The 16,759-nt window shown below is 51.5% G+C and overlaps 8 protein-coding genes across 8 annotated transcripts; 5 read left to right on the plus strand and 3 right to left on the minus strand.

The window, feature by feature from the left end:
- Positions 1 to 80: 80 nt before the first annotated feature.
- On the minus strand, positions 81 to 1,203 carry BDP55DRAFT_639779 (ribosomal protein S16). Its single transcript, XM_060573279.1, has 2 exons — positions 947 to 1,203; positions 81 to 753 (listed from the first exon to the last, which is right to left on the minus strand). Exons 1-2 carry the CDS (start codon positions 1,021 to 1,023, stop codon positions 447 to 449), a joined length of 384 nt encoding a protein of 127 aa, XP_060436613.1. The 5' UTR covers positions 1,024 to 1,203; the 3' UTR covers positions 81 to 446.
- BDP55DRAFT_639781 (S-adenosyl-L-methionine-dependent methyltransferase) lies at positions 1,204 to 2,574 on the plus strand. Its single transcript, XM_060573280.1, has one exon. It carries the CDS (start codon positions 1,577 to 1,579, stop codon positions 2,534 to 2,536), a length of 960 nt encoding a protein of 319 aa, XP_060436614.1. The 5' UTR covers positions 1,204 to 1,576; the 3' UTR covers positions 2,537 to 2,574.
- A 682-nt stretch (positions 2,575 to 3,256) lies between these two features.
- Positions 3,257 to 3,730, plus strand: BDP55DRAFT_625128 (uncharacterized protein; the record flags this gene model as incomplete). Its single annotated transcript, XM_060571425.1, has 1 exon — positions 3,257 to 3,730. One exon carries the CDS (start codon positions 3,257 to 3,259, stop codon positions 3,728 to 3,730), a length of 474 nt encoding a protein of 157 aa, XP_060436615.1.
- Positions 3,731 to 5,136: 1,406 nt separating this feature from the next.
- On the minus strand, positions 5,137 to 5,748 carry BDP55DRAFT_639785 (uncharacterized protein). The gene has a single exon (XM_060573281.1). It carries the CDS (start codon positions 5,689 to 5,691, stop codon positions 5,449 to 5,451), a length of 243 nt encoding a protein of 80 aa, XP_060436616.1. The 5' UTR covers positions 5,692 to 5,748; the 3' UTR covers positions 5,137 to 5,448.
- A 1,613-nt stretch (positions 5,749 to 7,361) lies between these two features.
- On the plus strand, positions 7,362 to 8,712 carry BDP55DRAFT_2402 (uncharacterized protein). Its single transcript, XM_060566209.1, has 3 exons — positions 7,362 to 7,975; positions 8,047 to 8,127; positions 8,209 to 8,712. Exons 1-3 carry the CDS (start codon positions 7,624 to 7,626, stop codon positions 8,403 to 8,405), a joined length of 630 nt encoding a protein of 209 aa, XP_060436617.1. The 5' UTR covers positions 7,362 to 7,623; the 3' UTR covers positions 8,406 to 8,712.
- Positions 8,713 to 10,123: 1,411 nt separating this feature from the next.
- Positions 10,124 to 12,742, minus strand: BDP55DRAFT_538017 (uncharacterized protein; the record flags this gene model as incomplete). Its single annotated transcript, XM_060567901.1, has 5 exons — positions 10,124 to 10,332; positions 10,403 to 11,086; positions 11,148 to 11,232; positions 11,312 to 12,429; positions 12,499 to 12,742. The coding sequence occupies 5 exons, from the start codon at positions 12,740 to 12,742 to the stop codon at positions 10,124 to 10,126; spliced, it is 2,340 nt and encodes a 779-aa protein (XP_060436618.1).
- A 1,912-nt stretch (positions 12,743 to 14,654) lies between these two features.
- BDP55DRAFT_735740 (uncharacterized protein) lies at positions 14,655 to 15,166 on the plus strand (the record flags this gene model as incomplete). Its single annotated transcript, XM_060580346.1, has 1 exon — positions 14,655 to 15,166. One exon carries the CDS (start codon positions 14,655 to 14,657, stop codon positions 15,021 to 15,023), a length of 369 nt encoding a protein of 122 aa, XP_060436619.1. The 3' UTR covers positions 15,024 to 15,166.
- A 285-nt stretch (positions 15,167 to 15,451) lies between these two features.
- On the plus strand, positions 15,452 to 16,659 carry BDP55DRAFT_688882 (uncharacterized protein; the record flags this gene model as incomplete). The annotated part of the gene is made up of 5 exons (XM_060576683.1): positions 15,452 to 15,550; positions 15,632 to 15,706; positions 15,787 to 16,003; positions 16,049 to 16,371; positions 16,429 to 16,659. 5 exons carry the CDS (start codon positions 15,452 to 15,454, stop codon positions 16,657 to 16,659), a joined length of 945 nt encoding a protein of 314 aa, XP_060436620.1.
- Between the last annotated feature and the right edge of the window lie 100 nt (positions 16,660 to 16,759).

The raw sequence follows: 16,759 nt of genomic DNA on the forward strand, positions 1-16,759 counted from the left end.
GACAGACTCGAGCCATTGGCTTATAGTCACCGCGGCCTTTTGGCGACCTTTAAAGATAGCTTCAATTGGGAATGACATTTTGGTCCTTTTACAATCCTCCTATTGTACAACGCTTGTGATGTGATATGGTGCTCGACGCCCCTGGCCATTTTACATCACTTTTCCTCGTCCTTGCCCTGTGGTAGACCCAAGTCGCGACCCGACCTGTTCATGGCCTGCCCGTTGTTGTCTCTTTTCGTCTTCATGGTACAATTCCCACCGTCAGCTCCTTCCGACCTGCAGCAACGAGTCTAATGCCGAAAAGAGCCAACTGCAACCCCTGTAATTCGCGCCGCGCTTTCGATGCTTTTGATACACAACACTGTCCCAGCCACTGAAGGTTGGGTCGCCCTCAGTCCAACGGAACTTCGTCCGGGTCAAATTTTCCTACAAATCGCCGCCGTTGCTTATGATGATGCCGCCGGTGCCGGAGCCTTGGCCTTGGCCGGAGAAGCAGGCGTCCTGAGCGACTTTGCCGCCGTCGCCGTGTTGGGGGTGCCGTTTGGCCTGTACTTTGGCTCGAGGATGCCGACCATGGAGAGTAAGCGCCAGACGGTCTCTGTGGGCTGGGCGCCGACGCCGACCCAGTAGCGGGCGCGGAGGGAGTCGAGGCGGATGTCCTTGTGCGGCTTGGTTGTCGCGTCGTAGGGGTCTTGGCGGGGGACGGGGTCGTAGGTGCCAATTACTTCGATTGGTTTGCTGTTGCGGGCGGTTCTGTTGGGTGAAGGGTTAGCTTGTGGGTATTTTTGTATTCGGGTTCGGGGTTTGTCGTGATGCGTTTGGGTTCTGTTGGTGAGAAGCTTCGCTGTTCGGCGAGGGGGGGGTTCATGGGATCCGTCTGATGCGGAAGTTTGTGGACTTTGTTGGAGGAGGATCGGGGGGTAGCGAATTGAGATTGAAGGCGTACCTTGCTTGTGTGACGACGATATTGTAGAAGGGCTGGTTGACGCGCCCGAAGCGGGCGAGGCGTATGCGGACGACCATGACTGGGGGTTTGTGTGGGGAGTTCGACGTCCAGGTGGATGTCAGAGACGGCAGTCTCGTCGGGGAGTTCGGCGGAAAGTTGATTGAGGTATCGCGGGTGTTTTGGCGTGTCGTGGTCGCGGAGCTGGAGACAGCTTCAATGATGTACGGCAAAGTGATGTGGTGTGAGGCTTTCGGTGGCCTTGTCTACTGGGGAATTTTTGGTCGGTGGGGATGTTGTTCCGCCGCCGGATGTAACGGGGACGCTAAGCCCCTAAAGGTCAACCTGGGCGCAACCATTCCGGCTAGGGGGGACGACGACCCCGGACTCTTTGCAATTCACTCACGTGTGGTGGGTTTCTGAAAGACAAAACACAGAACCAACGGACACAATGGACTGGTGGTTGGAGGCGGGGGTTCGAGTGGTTTCAAATCTCCCCAAATCATCCTCGTTTTGGCCGCCGGTATTAATTGCGATTCCAATCTCCTTTTTGCAAGTGTGACAACCAGTGAAGCTTCACCGCAACTCTGAGTGCCGGCAGCACCCATCGTGTGTACCTAGGCCGGACTTGCAATGGACGGCTCTGTCTCTCTAAGCTCCAGCGTCGTCAATTACCGCCGTGAAAATGGCCGTAGGTACCACCGTCTCAGCGACGGGGTCTACGTCGTACCCAACGACGTAATCGAACAAGAACGCCTGGACACTGCACATATCCTTTGGTTGGTTGTATGGGAAGGCAGACTCTGTCTCTGTCCAAAGATCGAGGGCGCTCGGCGGGTCCTTGACATTGGCACCGGCACGGGCGTCTGGGCCATAGAGTACGCCGAGACCTACATCGACTCATTCGTACTGGGCGTCGATCTCAGCGCGATCCAACCGGACTATGTCCCCGAAAACTGCATGTTCGAAGTCGACGACCTGGAGAAAGACTGGCTCTTTACGGAGCTGTACGACTTCATTTTTGCGCGCAACATGGCGGGAAGCTTCCTGGACTGGCGCCGCGTCGCCGAGCAGGCCTTTGACCAGCTCGAGGACGGCGGCTACTTTGAGATCCACGACAACCTGTACCCACTGCAGTGCGACGACGGGACGCTGCGGGAGGACTCGGCGCTGTTTCAGTGGTCACAATACCTCGTCGAGGCGGCGAAGAAGACGGGCCGCTCCATCACCATCGCCTCGGAGCTGCCCGAGATTCTCGAGGCCGCGGGCTTCGTGGACGTGGTGGTGACGAGGCAGATTATGCCAGTGAACGAGTGGCCGGCGGACGAGCGGCTCCGCGAAGTGGGGAAATGGACGTTGCTTTCGCTGTTGCCGGGCATCGAAGGGCTCTGCATGGCGCTCTTCACGCGCGTGCTCGGGTGGTCGGCTCTGCAGGTGACGGCGTTTTGCACGCAAGTGAGGAAGGATGCGAAGAATAGGGATATTCATGCGTATTGGTATGGGTATTCCATTTATGGACGGAAGCCGCCTGCAGAAACGCGGACGCAGACGCGGACGGCGTGGTCGTATGATCTCGATGGCGTCTTCTTCTGAGAAATGACTGTTGTCTTTTTGTTTTTGTTTCTTTGGGGGGGGGGGGGGGGGGTTATTCCGTCTTGGGCGTACGGCGGATTCTATGTCTAGGACTGGCGGGCATTTCTTCTTCTTTCTTAGACCCGCGGCCACCAAACGGCAACATGTCTTCTGCGGGTGGTGGTGCCTCGTGTTTTTCGTTTCTTTTGGGCGTTACCAATCGCCCTCGCCAGGTGCTCAAGTTCTGATTTGGCGAAGTGCTCAGCTGTAATTGAACAGCGAAATTCGGCATTCGAAGGTTTTGCTTTCCACTTTCCCCTGTTACCGGGAGTAGGGGGCTTATTAGAAAGGAAAGAGAGCATATTTGTATATATATCTTAAAGAAGCCTAGAGACGGCTGTCTCCAAGGGCGAATCATGACGGCTGGAGTAGAGGATTTGGGACTTGAGAAGTTCCTTCACCGGCGACAGGTCGCGCTCTTGGCATTGTACTTTGGCGTCTGCTAAGTTTTGCGCTGTTCGTCGTTATTTAGAATATGTATTCATCATCTTCAGCTGCGTTAGCTTTTCCTAGCGTATATTTGAAATGGTATGCTGTGCAACACGCAGATTCCAGTACGAAGAAACTAAAGATATGTCCTATGCGATGACAACGAATGTGAGCTACGAAATCCTCCTTACTACATTACCGTGCTCTTTCACCTCGTAACATTGCGGAGACTATCTTTTCTTCGACTCCTTTATGACAAACCTTGCTCCGCGGACGTTCTCAGACAGATCGTCAAGACGATGGGCGACCTGTCTGAGAAGTGGAAAGAGACACGTTTCGACGAGGATGGTATATCAACTGAAGATAGCGAGATCGGTGACCGGTTTTCGGACCTCAGAGGAGACCCGGCCTCTGAAAGAGAGGGTCCACGGGATCCTGGACGAGCCCCCGAGCTTGTTCGTAGATCCGAACGGAGCTCCACAGGACCCTGCCAAGGTTGACACCATCTCGCTGCGATTTGATAATGATATGCCCCCAAGAGCACCTTATCCAGTGGCGTACTCGGTAATGCTTTGGAAACCCACAGCCGTTTGTGTGAAAGGGGGCTATGTTGTTGCTTACTTGGACGAAAGTGATGAGATGCTGCAGACGTTTCCGCACATCTCGCACATCAAACCTTCACAATTGGTTGAAATGTTGTCGAAGATCTTCTCGTACGATCCGTAGGGACGGGTCAGTGCCACAGAGCTCACGAAATTTGCGCGATTCGGGACTTCTGATCTATCTTGGAAGCGAAAACGAATCCAGGTCTGTCAATAGATGTGACCTCTTAACCACGAATCATTAGCTACCAGCAAGAATATTCTTACATAATATATTATTGCGATTGTTTTCAGATCAAGAAAGAAGAGGCCGTTGGATCACGCTCACCGCCCGAACCACAGCGTCATAGAACCGGAATTTCCAGACTTGTCGCAAGACTTTATAACCACATCTCTGAAATGCAAAGAGTGCTTGAAATTCTCAACTTGGGACGTCTCTCGATACCCTCTCAAACCAGACCAACCATAGATATCTATGCTAGCATCGTCGAAATCGATGACTCAGGGTATTGTCCGATTTGTTCACCTATCGGTCCGCGAATTCTTCTAGCAACTCCATAGTCGCGGCAGCGACAGTTTCACCCCGCCAAACGGGCATGCAGCTTTGGCATATCACAGTTTCTCTTGTCTCAGCCTCTTGCTAGAACCGGAACTAGAGCGGTCAAAGTTGATTTCACCTGGAAATAGCTTCTCAAAAACCTTACGTTGTGTTGCCTATCTACCAGCGAACGGCCCCATCAAAAGATACATCGACCATTTTTGGCATGAGTACTTCAAGATGGTTGATGATTTCCGGGCCGGAAGTCCCTTGAACTCTTTATTCAGAAGCTTCATAGAGAGATGCCGCCAAGGCTCTTTTCTGTACGAAATGTGGTGTGACATCGCGATGTTCCAGGGCAGCATTGTGGAGCTTGAGCTTGAGCGGTGTTACTCCGCTAGCCGAAAAACGACTCACCCTATTTGATTGGCATGCGCTTTTGACCTGGACAAAACCGTGGATATCTGCCGTGTCGACAAGCACTGTGATTTGGAGATGACAACGGGTGTCGAGTTGACACCGCTTATTGAGGTTGCAAGGCTTGGAAGTCTGCGAAAACTGCGCAAATTGTGCTCCGCAAGGGTCAATACACGAGCCACCACATCAAGACCTCAGAAAGAGGCACTGTGGTTTGCTACTCAAAACGATGATCTCAAGGTTGTTGAAGAGCTTGAGGAAATCTACTCGGCACACAGCGCCGGATCTCCCTGCAGGCCTACGATGTCGGTCGATCGTTGCGAAGCGAACAGGTTTCTGTCCGAAGATGACATCATGTGTGCGAATGTACCCTTTGAGCCCGTCCAGGTCGACTATCTTGCTCATGCGTGGACAATGGAAGACGTATTATCTACGCTCAAGTCCATAAGTCGGCGGGATCAGTGGCTGAACCGTATGCGGTTGCAAAGTGTATGTCGGAGGGTCTGGGCTCAGTTGAGAAACCAAATAGAGCGAGTGTTTCCCGAAAGACAGATTTGGTAAGTCACAATTCTTGGCTCTGAACAAGCCAGCCACTTATCAGTCCTTTAGGCTGAAGGATCACGACGTTACCTGGCTTTATGGCCCATTCTTCCCGTTCAAGACGAACTTCCCATGGGGCCGCGCCGTTCTCTTCGGGTGAGGTCATTAGCAAGCATTCTAGGTTATGAGGGAACCCTGCGCGACACTCCTCGAAAGCATGTTCGATTCAGTGATGGAGTGGTGCAAGTTGAACCATCGAGTCAAAGCGAGGATCCCCCCACTCATCGTGTTCGACCCGGATCGAGACACGAGTGATGCGCTGTACTATTCTAACCGTATCTTCGCACTTATGACTGATACGAAGTCCTAGTTTGGGTTAAATCGATAACATAATGCTTATAGATGCGAGTGATAAGGATGAAGTGATGTGATGAGCGTGGGGATCTCTCTCCTTCCTCGGGATTAAAGTGTGTCCAAAAAGCGTACGTGATTCGTGCTATAGATTGATCGGCCGCTTTCCGACCACACTCTGAAATGATTAAACATAAGATGATACCTACTGAATTCAAAAGGCGGAGTAGCAACTCCATCGTTGCTTCAAACCTGGCAATCTTTGCTAAACTTGACAATCCAGTAACAGTACCATCTCTTACGACGTCATCTCGTCCATTTGAATGCCTGAACTAAACGTTGTGAGTATGGTCAATTTCTTTTTAATTATTTCGGCACGGAAGAACCAGAAGTCCAAGTTTTCTTTTTGGTGGCTTGCTTCCCGGAAGCTTTTGAGCGGAACGAGTAATTCTCAATTGCCATTCTTGAATACCCAACGGTCTCTGATGAGTCGTCGCAGACGTGAGTAGGCGCGTCCACTTTGCTCACTACTTACCCTTTGAGCCTCGACTTCATAAATGTAATAGACTCCATGCTGGTTAGAACAAATATTGTGATATACATCAAGCTTTAATCGTAGGCATATGGCTTGTACAGGCAGCTCCATCCGGCTGCTTCCGAGTACTACCGGGCCGGGAAATCGACGGGTGCTGGAGGCGCCTTGACCATGTCTCCTCACCTCACCGGCGACTGGTAGCGGCGGCAGTGTGTTTGGAAAAGCGCGATGGCGAAGACGGTTGTCACTTTGCGAAGAAAACGCGGTGGTAACCAAGAGCGCTTTCCAAATACGAGACGATGGCCCGATGTTCCCCCGAAGAGCTACTGTGCTCCGTCTGCGGCTAGGTCAGAGTCGTCTATCAATAGTTTCGCCCGAAGTACAACTGCGATGATATGACGCCAAGTCCTTGCTGCTAGTCACACTTACTGATCCCGCTGCAGGCTGCAGCTGTCAGGAACTCCGCCGTCGGAACTTTTGAACCAGCTTGGCAGTATCCACCAAAAAGACAACTGGTCAGGTTGTGTCAAATTTGGATTGACAAGTGACAGGCTCGAGGTCTGTGCTGTGACCTGTCCACGAAGATGACAGGGCCCCGTTGCCACTGATCGCCGTCTCGGAAAAGTACACGAGGTGCACGATGGCCTGCGGCTTTCCGCGCCCGTTACCAACCAACCTGTCGGTCAACTAGGCACACCTAACCTGGCGTACGGATACGTGCGGACCTGGCACGCCTTGTAAACCGGAAGAAAAAGAGGCACAGAGTGGAAGGGACGACTCCATTTCGTTTACCACACTAGATCCCTTAGGGTGGAAATCAGTGCTGCACGGGGGCGGCTCTTCCATGCAAGGTACCGCGCAACCGAGCTAAAGGGGGGAGTTACTTAATTTAGTCTATCAGCCACAACCCCAACAATGTCGACCATGGGTGTGCCTCATCTCGCCTGGGTTTTTGTGATGGGGATGGGCATAAATGGAAGTTTCCTGATTGGGCCTGGGGACAGGAAAGCTTGCGTGCTGGAAGCTTGAAGCCATTGACCGTTCCTGGTGACCTTTTTGCGTTGTCTGTTTGAAGAGCTGAAAGTTTCTTAAACAACATGACTCTGACTATCACTACAGGACCACGGAACTCTATTGGCGGCAATGGACCGTAGTCTCGGCAATACCGGCCGACGGCCGACGGTCTTTGCTTTTTACGAGTTGCAGTGGATGCCATTTTCTTCCTTCGCGTACGCCCGAAGCAGGGAGTCGCCTACGTCACAGCTGGCAGAAAAGAAATCAACCCACCACGGATTGATGGTTCATGCTTAACAGCAATCTAAAATTCTCTGAAAGTCGGTTTTCCATACGAGATGGGGCGGTGGGGTGGCACTAATGAGTGGAGGAGGAGGAGGGGTGGGAGCACCAGGCCTGACTCGTCCGGACTATCGACAGGGTTTGTCTACGAATGGGTTGTTTATAAAGCTTGAGGGAGAAGCTCAATCTCCCCTACCGTGTTCGGTCAACTTCTCAGATTCATCAATTTTGGACGTTCGTTCTTGTCACTCGCTCAGACACGCTACTTATTCTAATACCAGAAAACTTCAACAAAACACCAAAAACAACTTATATCTAATTTCCAACCACAACCGACAACATGTTCTCCAAGACCGTCGTCGCTATCACCTCTTTCCTGGCCATCGCCGAGGCAGTCAAGGTCACCAAGCCCGCCAAGGGTGACGACTGGGACCTCTCCAAGACCAACGAGATCACCTGGGAGACCGTCTCCAGCGACCCCAAGAGCTTCGAGATCATTATCGTCAACCAGGCCAGCTACCCCGGAGTTTCTGAGACTATCGCCACCGTCCAGGCTGCCGACGGCAAGTACGAGCTGAAGGACGCCAAGGTCGCTGCCGGCGGCAACTACCGCATCAACCTCGTCTCCACCGACGCCCAGAACTCTGGCATTCTGGCTCAGTCCAACGAGTTCACCTTCAGTGGCTCTGACGGTACGTGAAACCATGCACTTCTCTCTCTCACAGTGTTCATGAACTCATCCGCTGACTTGTTCATGAACCAGACTCCTCTTCCGCCTCTGCCTCCGGCTCTGCTACTGCGTCGGCCAGCGCCTCTGGCTCTGCTGCCACTGCCTCTGCCACTGGTTCGTCTTCCTCGGCCTCCGGCTCCGCGGCCACTGCCACCGTCACCCAGACCTCCTCTGGCCTGACCACCGTGACCACAGTGACCACCGGCTCTGCCACTGCCTCGGCCTCCGGAACCGCTGCCTCTAACGCCTCTGGTTCAGGTACCGCTTCCGGCACCGCCACTGGCTCCGCTGCCTCCGGTACTTCAACCTCTGCTCCCAGCAGTGCTTCCGCCATCAAGTCCACCTTTGCCATCTTCGGCTCCGTTGCCGTCGCCGCCTACATGCTCTTCTAAGCAAGATTTAGATGCCCGCACGAATCTTGTTTTTCCTTAGAGCTGTTTTGAGAAACCCGAATGATACCAACCGGCTACGATGAAGGGAGTAGCGACAAACTAGCGAAGTGCATTTGGAGGGGCTGGGAATTGAGGATTATACCACAAAAAATCGGATGGGTTATGTCTGGCGTCGCCTTCGCACAATTTTTGAAATACGTTTTTATAGACTAATGTTGAAGCCTTGCTACTGGACTCCCTCCATCTACAGGCGCCTCAAATACGCATCTTGCATGTGAGTATCCGTAAGACCAACTTGATGGGAAACCTGGTATCTGCCTGCAAGATGGGATGGATTTCCTGGGATTCGACCCCAAGTTTTCGCGCTGTTCCGGCCGCGACCTGAGCGCGGAGATGAGCAGACCCATGCCGTTCAGCCCGAGTGCCCAAAAAGTCAATGGAATAATCTCCACCATTGAGTTGGGCTCGTAATTATGGATACGGAATGGGCGCACCTAATTCGAGACCGTTATGCGGCATAACCCTGCCGTTCCCCTGATCGGCCGCCTTAACGTGCAGGTTGGCGTCTGCTGTTTAACCCAATTGGGATTGACGGCTGGGATCATCATGCTAGGATGTGGCGTTCTTCCTTCGCTGCTCCGTTATCGCGAGCACTGAGCAGCGGACCAACGGCTAGCTCAAATCGCGTCAGATCACCTACGGAAAACACGATTGTAGATCGTGATGACACGAGAAAAGAATACGGGTTGCTGACTCTCATAAGTTCGAAACGGAGACGGCACGCCGACAACCCTTTTGATCTACTTCAAGACGGCGACTTTGTTATCATCGTCCGCAATTTGCTTTTCTCTGTGGACCCTAAATTTTGTAACAATTTAGCTTTCCACACTTCCCACGTGCCGAGGAAGCCTTTTCCTCAGTGTCTGAAACATATGAGACAGTCTGCCTCAGCCTAACAAGGCGCCCGCCAGTAAGAATGGCGGCCTGACTGGTCTAAATAAACGCCGCTCATAGGAATTTTGTCCGATGAATTGCAACGCAAGCAAGGGGTCTCACTGTCCTTGATTTACCATGCTGCTTGGGTGACAAAGTAAATGGCCGCTTTCTGGTGGCTATGATAAGGACAGGCGGCTATTAACTTACTTCGTCACCCGACTACATGCGAAGGCGAGGCACCCAAAAATGGGCTTCGCCTATACTGTCACATTGTTCATCAGTGAAGTTCCAGCGCGTCGGCCTTTGATACAACATTCATTATTCAGAGAACTTGATTGATCCTTGGAAACAATCGCGTCTGATCAAGCTCCAACACTTCGTGAGTCGCTGCGTCTCTAAGTTTGCACCTGAAATCTCCAGTTGCCGATTCGCACATGTTTTGCGAGAAATAATGCACGGAGGCCACTGGTCATGAGTGTTTCCTGTACCATAATCATCACGTTGATGAAATTGGATTGATAGGATGTTCACGTGTTGTTCCCTCCAACTGCAGAAGCTTGAAGAACCTGTCGAGGTGCGACTCATTCCACGATAACTAGCTTACTCCACACATCTACACAGCGCGGAGACCATGTGCCATTGGGGTTCGGACACGACGTTCTCCCACGTCTGGTTCCTACTATAATTGAAGATTTATCTTCTGGGCAATTAGTCTCCTGAGGCTTTTTCCCTTTACAAGCGTAGATGTGTAAATGTGGTTGCCATTCTATGTACACACTACCTTAAGCATCTCCACTCATTGAGGAGGCCGTACTAGTACTTTTTCTTCTTCGACTAAACAACCTCATGGGGCCACTGGGTTGTGGCCGCTTCACGGTCGGTGGTAAAGAACCCTCCTTCAGAGACTGGGGGCCTATGTGAGACTGAGGGAAGATGCCAAACTTCCCTTTGCTATTTGTCCCAGACCAACACCAATGATCTTGGTAAAGCCCTGGAGACGCTGCGGTTAGTACTAGATTGTTGACCTGATTGGCCACTCAAGGTAGGAGTACAACACTTACATCCAACATTCCTGATCACTTCCCCCTTCCCAAATGCCAGCCAGCCTGCCCGCGAGTTGTCGGGAGGGTCCCATTTCCATCTCGTGGTGATAGATACCGCGCTCGTAGCTTGGAATGAGATCTCATTCTGCTTTGGGCTCTCAATCTCAATGCATTTGGCTGGAAAAGGACCTTGCACGCCATCGTGCCACCCAGTGCACCACTTGCCGCCCCATTGCTCTGGAAACTCAATACCGACAATCTTTGCGCCAATGAAGAATGTGAGAACATTTGAGCTACCATCGGGGGCCAACAAGTTTTCACCCTTCCGCTGAACGTGGCTCTTCAAAGCCGTAGCGATGGGGAATTGGGCTAGGATGTCATTTTCGGGGAAAGAACTTGGGGCCGGAGGCGATGGGAAGTGGACGTCATAGTCCTCGACTTGATGATGGTCTTTGTCGATTTGACCATACAAGACAGTGACGCCGGGAACTTCGGGGAGAGGATGTGGATGGCGAGAGAGGTGTTGAAGGAGATGGTCTGCGCTCTGGAAGACGGTTGCGTCCCCTTCGCGGACAGTGCGCCCGATGTGGGTGCAGAAAAGACACGCGTATCGGATTTCCGCTGTTGTTTTCACCGTGATGTGTGATTTGAAGAGCAAGCGTACACGGTAGAGTATGCCATACTTCAGAAAGTTTGCCCGGGCTTGACGCTGTCAGAAACAGTGATATTGAATTCACTGAGGGGGGAATTCAGGTTGGCTTACAGTCACCCTCTTTGTCCAGAGTTAGCGATCTGTTCAAATGATGATACTCGCAATCTAGACACCGGCCAATTGGAAGGGGTTCGCCCTGCGTTTGTTTTAGCTGTGCTATTCTCGAGCTGTATCCCTTGCGCTCAAGATGATATGAGGGTGAAATGTCGACTCACCCAGGTCATAGTCTGCTTGATACCATGCCAATATCCTCCTCGGCGGAATGTTTGTGCGCCGTCACAGAATCCTTTGAGTTGGTGGAAAGAGCTCTTCGGCCCTATCAAACATCCTTCTTCCTTTTCCATTGTCGAGACAGATCTCAAGTGTTGCGTGCTGGTTTCCGAGGCTGCTTGTTCATCAGCTAGTATCAGTCCGTCGGTAAAGAGCTCCGAAAACGGGAAATTGATGGCAAGGGCTGGGTCAACCTTTGTCGCCGCGTTTGGTGACATCCGCACATCGATGGTTGGAAGTTTGGGCGAAGTTACGTTGGAAGAGTAAGTTGGGACATCCGAGTAGATCGATGTTCTGTTTGTAATTGAAGGGCTTGTTGGATCAAATACCGAGCTTTGCGGCGTCACCGTGTCAAAGCCTCTTCGATTGACCCCGGATACGAATGTGTTATCGCCAAAGGCATTACTAGCCACAGCGGAATTCTCAGGGATGCTTCCACGGAAAGGTCGTCTAGACTTAGGAGCCGAGGTCTGTTCTTCAACCCAATCCGATGTCCGCGGTTGTAAAGGTTCTGGTGATGTGACGATCCGCAGCTGGCCTATTCCATCGCTGAGAACACCTGGTGATGGCGGCCGTCGGCCTTCACTGCTGGAAGTTACGGCACTTGGGAATCCACGAGAGGACGCAGGGTCGGAATCTGTTGACTCGGCTATTGAGTGATTTCGCCTCGCTGTTGCACCATCTGATGATCCGTGTGAGCCTCTTGTTCGACTTCGACTGACCTGCGGCTTGGGTTGCCGTGGCACAGCAGGAAATGATGGCATGTTCGCGGCTCCGTGACTTCCGCCTCGCGAAGGCGGTGTCGGCCGACTCTGCGGGCTGGCATTTAGTGATCGAGCCAACTGCGGTGGTAATGGTGGAAGAGGCGGCAATGGCGGAAACTTGTGCACCGGCGTGGTCGGAACTTTGACGTCGATCTTCACTCTCTGGACAGCGTCCAGTACAACCAGAGCAAAGGTTCTAGTGGCAGTCTGAAGATCGGTAAACTTAGTCGAGTCGAAAGTGTCCAATTCTATGTAATCCTCAAAGTCGTACAGCAGTTCTTCAAGTGCTCTTCGCTTCTCTGCCAGATCATCTTACTCGAACATCAGTCAAAACGAGTACTATCTAGACACGAGATGGCTTAGCTTACCGTTTTCAGCGATAGTATCTTTGAAGACATCCCCATGCTTCTCAAATTGGCTGTTCCACAAAGGCTGTAACCTCTTCAATGCCCGTTGGCCTTCTTTCGTGATGGTGCTTGCCGACTTGGTCATCTCCCGCGATGTTGCTGGATCCTCATCTTGTGCTTCGTGTGCATTTCTTGCAGATTCTTCCCCTCTCTCTACAACCTCACGGAAAGGAGCAAGAATGAGCTCCTCAACGTCGACAGCCATGACCTCCAAACGATTGTTGCATGAGATTGAACAATGTAGGGAGGTAAAATGCCCAGGAGCCGCTCCACGTCCGTGAGTCCGGCAAGCTTCGGATCGGCCATGTCACAACGTGGCGATGGGGTTCGAATTAAAGGGTCTTTCATGACGGGCCCGTTACCAAATAGCTGGTACACTGCGAGACACTCGTTGTGCGGGAGATGACTGCCTGCAGCCCGGAAAGGAGGCGGCGTGTTGGAGAGAGGGTGCAATTCGAGGGCCGTCGTCAGCCACTCGATGGAGCACGTGGGGGCCTCACTAGGGGGCTGAAGACAGGATTCTTCATGCACACCGGGACACCAGTAGGACGCTATTGGTTCGGTCGCCCAAAGAAGTGCATCCTGCCGAACCGCCAGAGACCACACCGAGAAAGGCACCTGGCAAGCAGTGCCCTGCTACCTAGTGGTACGAGCCCTCGCGCGCAATTTGATTAGATCTCAAAGTTGATCAGTCTCGCTGAAGAACCCATCTGCATCTGAAATTAATTCTGAATGTGTGGTGTCGGTGCTGTCTGCGCTAGGAACAATTGGCGAGTACATCGAGGAGCGATGCTCGTATCGCAATTCTTAGTCTAAGGTGTATTTAACGTTGTGAATATTTGCCATTCAAATTTGAGGAATAAGAACTTTTTTTTCTCTGTGATCATCTCCCCGCTCTGCCTGACCTAGCATACATCTTCTGCCTGGTCCGAACTCCTCATTGATTACCCCATCTGGCAATGTGTCCAAGAACGTTAATTAGCATTGGCCATTCACAACTGGGCCCTATACCCGCTTAAAGAGCACGCCATCCCGTGCCGTTCGGCCTGCAAGAGGGGCCTCTCTCCGCCGTTTTCAACGACCACCGCCCGCTTCCGGGGCTGAGCCGATGCCGACCGGCGACGGAGCAGGGATGGTCTGTTCTTTTCGGGGGCGGAAGGTGCTGTCGTGAGAATCAGATGATTGCCAGCTTCGGCTATCTCCGGGAGCCGACAAAGTCCAATTATGCCAATAAATTAAGTTGAATACTCGAGTCCACGTTCATCAAACCCTACCGGAGAGCCTCGATAACTCTTCCCTACATCTATATAAGAGAAGAATACCTAATTGCTCGTGAGGTCCAGCGATTTCATTGAAGAATGCTGTTTGTCGAAATAGTTCATGCGACAAACCACTCAGAGCTCTACAGACGCAAAAGACTCTATCGCCTAGTCTGCCATGTCAATTCCATCATGTAGTGCTTCCAAGATGCAAGGTGTCCCTATGCCTTTAATAGAAGCGTGTTCCGACGATTATGCAGAAGCTGTGACACCGCTTGCTCTCTGGCTAAGTCCCGACAAGTGTCGGGAGGCTTGGGGAATTACCCGGGCTTACCATGGCAATACGGGACAGCCCGCTTAAAGCGACTAACGATTGGTGGACTTTGCAACAATTCCCTTTCAAACTCATGTTTTCGGATAGCCGACGATAAGAACTCCTTGCCGAGGCGTCGGAATCTGACGCATTTCCCACTTCGTGCAGTGTCGACCAATGTGGTGGAGCAAGTTCCATTTCAGTTACAGAACGGGTCCGGCGTCGGAGCACCCGTCCAGATCGGCCATCCGACAGTTCGGTTGTGTTGTGCGCGAAACTGGGTTTTCTCTCAATTCAAAGTAAGCAAATTAACATCCATAACTGAATGGCGAAACAGACATTCAATTTGGAAAAACAAATCTGCATCATCATCAGCTTAGAGGATAATATTATGACCGTGTGTCAACTGCCAGTGTTGTGGTTTTCGGACACTTGCCGTCACGCCGGTATACCTGACTCAACATCTGCGGATCCGGAGGATCCCAGATGCCTTTGAATAGCGCTCTAATGTCAGCATCGTCCTTCCGAGAGGTGCAACAGCCCCGATGTCCGGAGCCATGCTCATCTACGGGTGGACTGTCCAGCAGCGCGTCGGCGGTATTGCGGTGCCTGTCGTCTTCATGTTCCTTGGAGGCGTATCGCAGCTCTTCTGTTTCCCAAGTCTCAATACGTACTGCTTAGATGTGATTCAGGGACGCAGCGCAGAGGTGATTGCGGGCAACTTCATGGTGAGATATCTGTTTGGTGCCGCTGGATCGGCTGTTGTACTTCCAGCAATCAAGGTGATTGGAGTTGGATGGTTCAGCACTATTTCTGCTGGCTTCTTAGTGATTGGTGCATTATGCGTATGGGCTGTTGCACTCTGGGGTAGAAGCTGGCGCCATCGTATTGATGATAAGACGAGACCATCCTAACCATGAATCTCAACGACTTCATCGAAATAAAGATTGAACATTATTCCCTTCCATTTACTTGAGGCAAGGAGGGTTCATATGAGACAAAATATACCTTGTCATATCGAGGATGGTATCAAAGTCGCGGCGAAGAGTGGTGTTCGGATGGGCCAAGACTGAGAAAAGAATATCTAAGTATGTTCACGATATTCGTGACTCCCTTCCCGAATCATCGAAACATATAACTCATAGCTGGGGACCCTAGATCTTACTTTACTTGCCTTAGTTAGCGCTAATTGGATGACGAGGAATATGAATTCCGTTCGGGCTGGTGATAGCAACCCGGCGCGGCCCCCGACAAGCATTCGACCGACTTTCGGCCGAAATCCACATCACCAAAATTTGACACAAGCTACCACACCAACGATTCGGCCTATGATTACTCCTCGATGGATCTAAGCAATGCCCTTATGTCTCCGAATAATGATCTCAGTGGAACCACATGGTGTCTATATAACAATTCCTGCCGCCTGTCCATCGGTGGAATTGTATGTGGTATCTAGCGTCATCTTTGCCACACTCAGAGTCACGGATAACTATCAGACGAAACCATGGCCAAATAAATCAAGGTTGCCGTTGCAGGCGCTACTGGGAACACAGGCTCTTCAATTTTGAATGCGCTGTTGAAGACTCCCGAGCTGTTCGTAAGTTCAAATCTGTTGGATCTTTACACCAGCAACTAAAAGCTATATATACTGAACACATCTAAGCGACCTAGCGATAGCAAGTAACGGCTCTATCGAGACCCACTTCGGTGGAAAAGCCTGAACTCATTGACTTCGCAAAGAGAGGCGTGACTGTGAAGGCAGTTGAGCTGGATGGGTCAATCGAGGCAATTTCTGGAGTCCTCGTCAACGTGGACGTCGTGATTTCGTGCTTGACCTTATTCTCGTTCCAGGAGGAGATGAATCTGATTGAAGCATCGAGCAAGGCCAATGTTGGTCGATACATCCCAAGCTTCTGGGGCCCTGCCTGCGCACCCTGAGGCGTCATGATGCTCGGAGATAAGGTGAGTATCCGACAGACCAAAGAGTTTGAGTTGAACTGGTATCAGCTGACCTTGCCTGCTTTGCCCTCAGGCAGATTTCGCCCGATGGTAGAAGAGTATTCCACCACGCACATCATTGGGGACGGCAACACCCCTTGGACACTTACCAACAATCGTGATATTGGCAATTTTGTCAGCCGAATCATCGCCGACCAGAAGACATTGAACAAGATGGTCTTTGCATACGGGGAGGTCATGACAAAGAATGAGGCTTTTGACATTCTCGAGAAGGTGTCGGGAGAGACTGTGACCCGAGAAGTTGTACGCTCACCGAACCCTCATTATTCATGAAACATCAGGGACTAACAAATGACTCAGATCACAAAAGAAGAGGTGCAAGGCGTCATCTCTCAGGGCCACACAGGCAAGGGCAGAACAGTCAATCCCAAGGTCGGTATGGCAGAGTGTCGGAATCTTCTTGGTATTCGAGGCGAGAATACTCCTGAGTATGCACACTATCTTGGATATCTTGATGCGAGAGAATTGTATCCGGATGTGAAGTTCACAAGCTTTGAAAAGTATATTGGAGTTATCATGCAAACAGAATGAGAACCCGGAAGATTTCTGGAGCAACGGCAGCTGGGCGTGTAGGTCTGAAATGATTGAGGGTTCTGGCGCGGAATGTCGAAATCATAACTTCTGGTACACA

This window comes from Colletotrichum godetiae (genome assembly GCF_030913485.1).
Source record: "Colletotrichum godetiae strain CBS 193.32 chromosome Unknown BDP55scaffold_1, whole genome shotgun sequence".
Taxonomy (NCBI): Eukaryota; Fungi; Ascomycota; class Sordariomycetes; order Glomerellales; family Glomerellaceae; genus Colletotrichum; species Colletotrichum godetiae.

Coding starts and splice junctions, on each gene's coding strand:
- BDP55DRAFT_639779 (XM_060573279.1), bottom strand. CDS start 1,023: ATGGTCGTCCGCATACGCCTCGCCCGCTTCGGGCGCGTCAACCAGCCC. Junction 754..946: donor ATCGTCGTCACACAAGCAAG/GTACGCCTTCAA, acceptor TTCACCCAACAG/AACCGCCCGCAACAGCAAAC.
- BDP55DRAFT_639781 (XM_060573280.1), top strand. CDS start 1,577: ATGGACGGCTCTGTCTCTCTAAGCTCCAGCGTCGTCAATTACCGCCGT.
- BDP55DRAFT_639785 (XM_060573281.1), bottom strand. CDS start 5,691: ATGGAGTTGCTACTCCGCCTTTTGAATTCAGTAGGTATCATCTTATGT.
- BDP55DRAFT_2402 (XM_060566209.1), top strand. CDS start 7,624: ATGTTCTCCAAGACCGTCGTCGCTATCACCTCTTTCCTGGCCATCGCC. Junction 7,976..8,046: donor CACCTTCAGTGGCTCTGACG/GTACGTGAAACC, acceptor TTCATGAACCAG/ACTCCTCTTCCGCCTCTGCC. Junction 8,128..8,208: donor TGCCACTGCCTCTGCCACTG/GTTCGTCTTCCT, acceptor CCGTGACCACAG/TGACCACCGGCTCTGCCACT.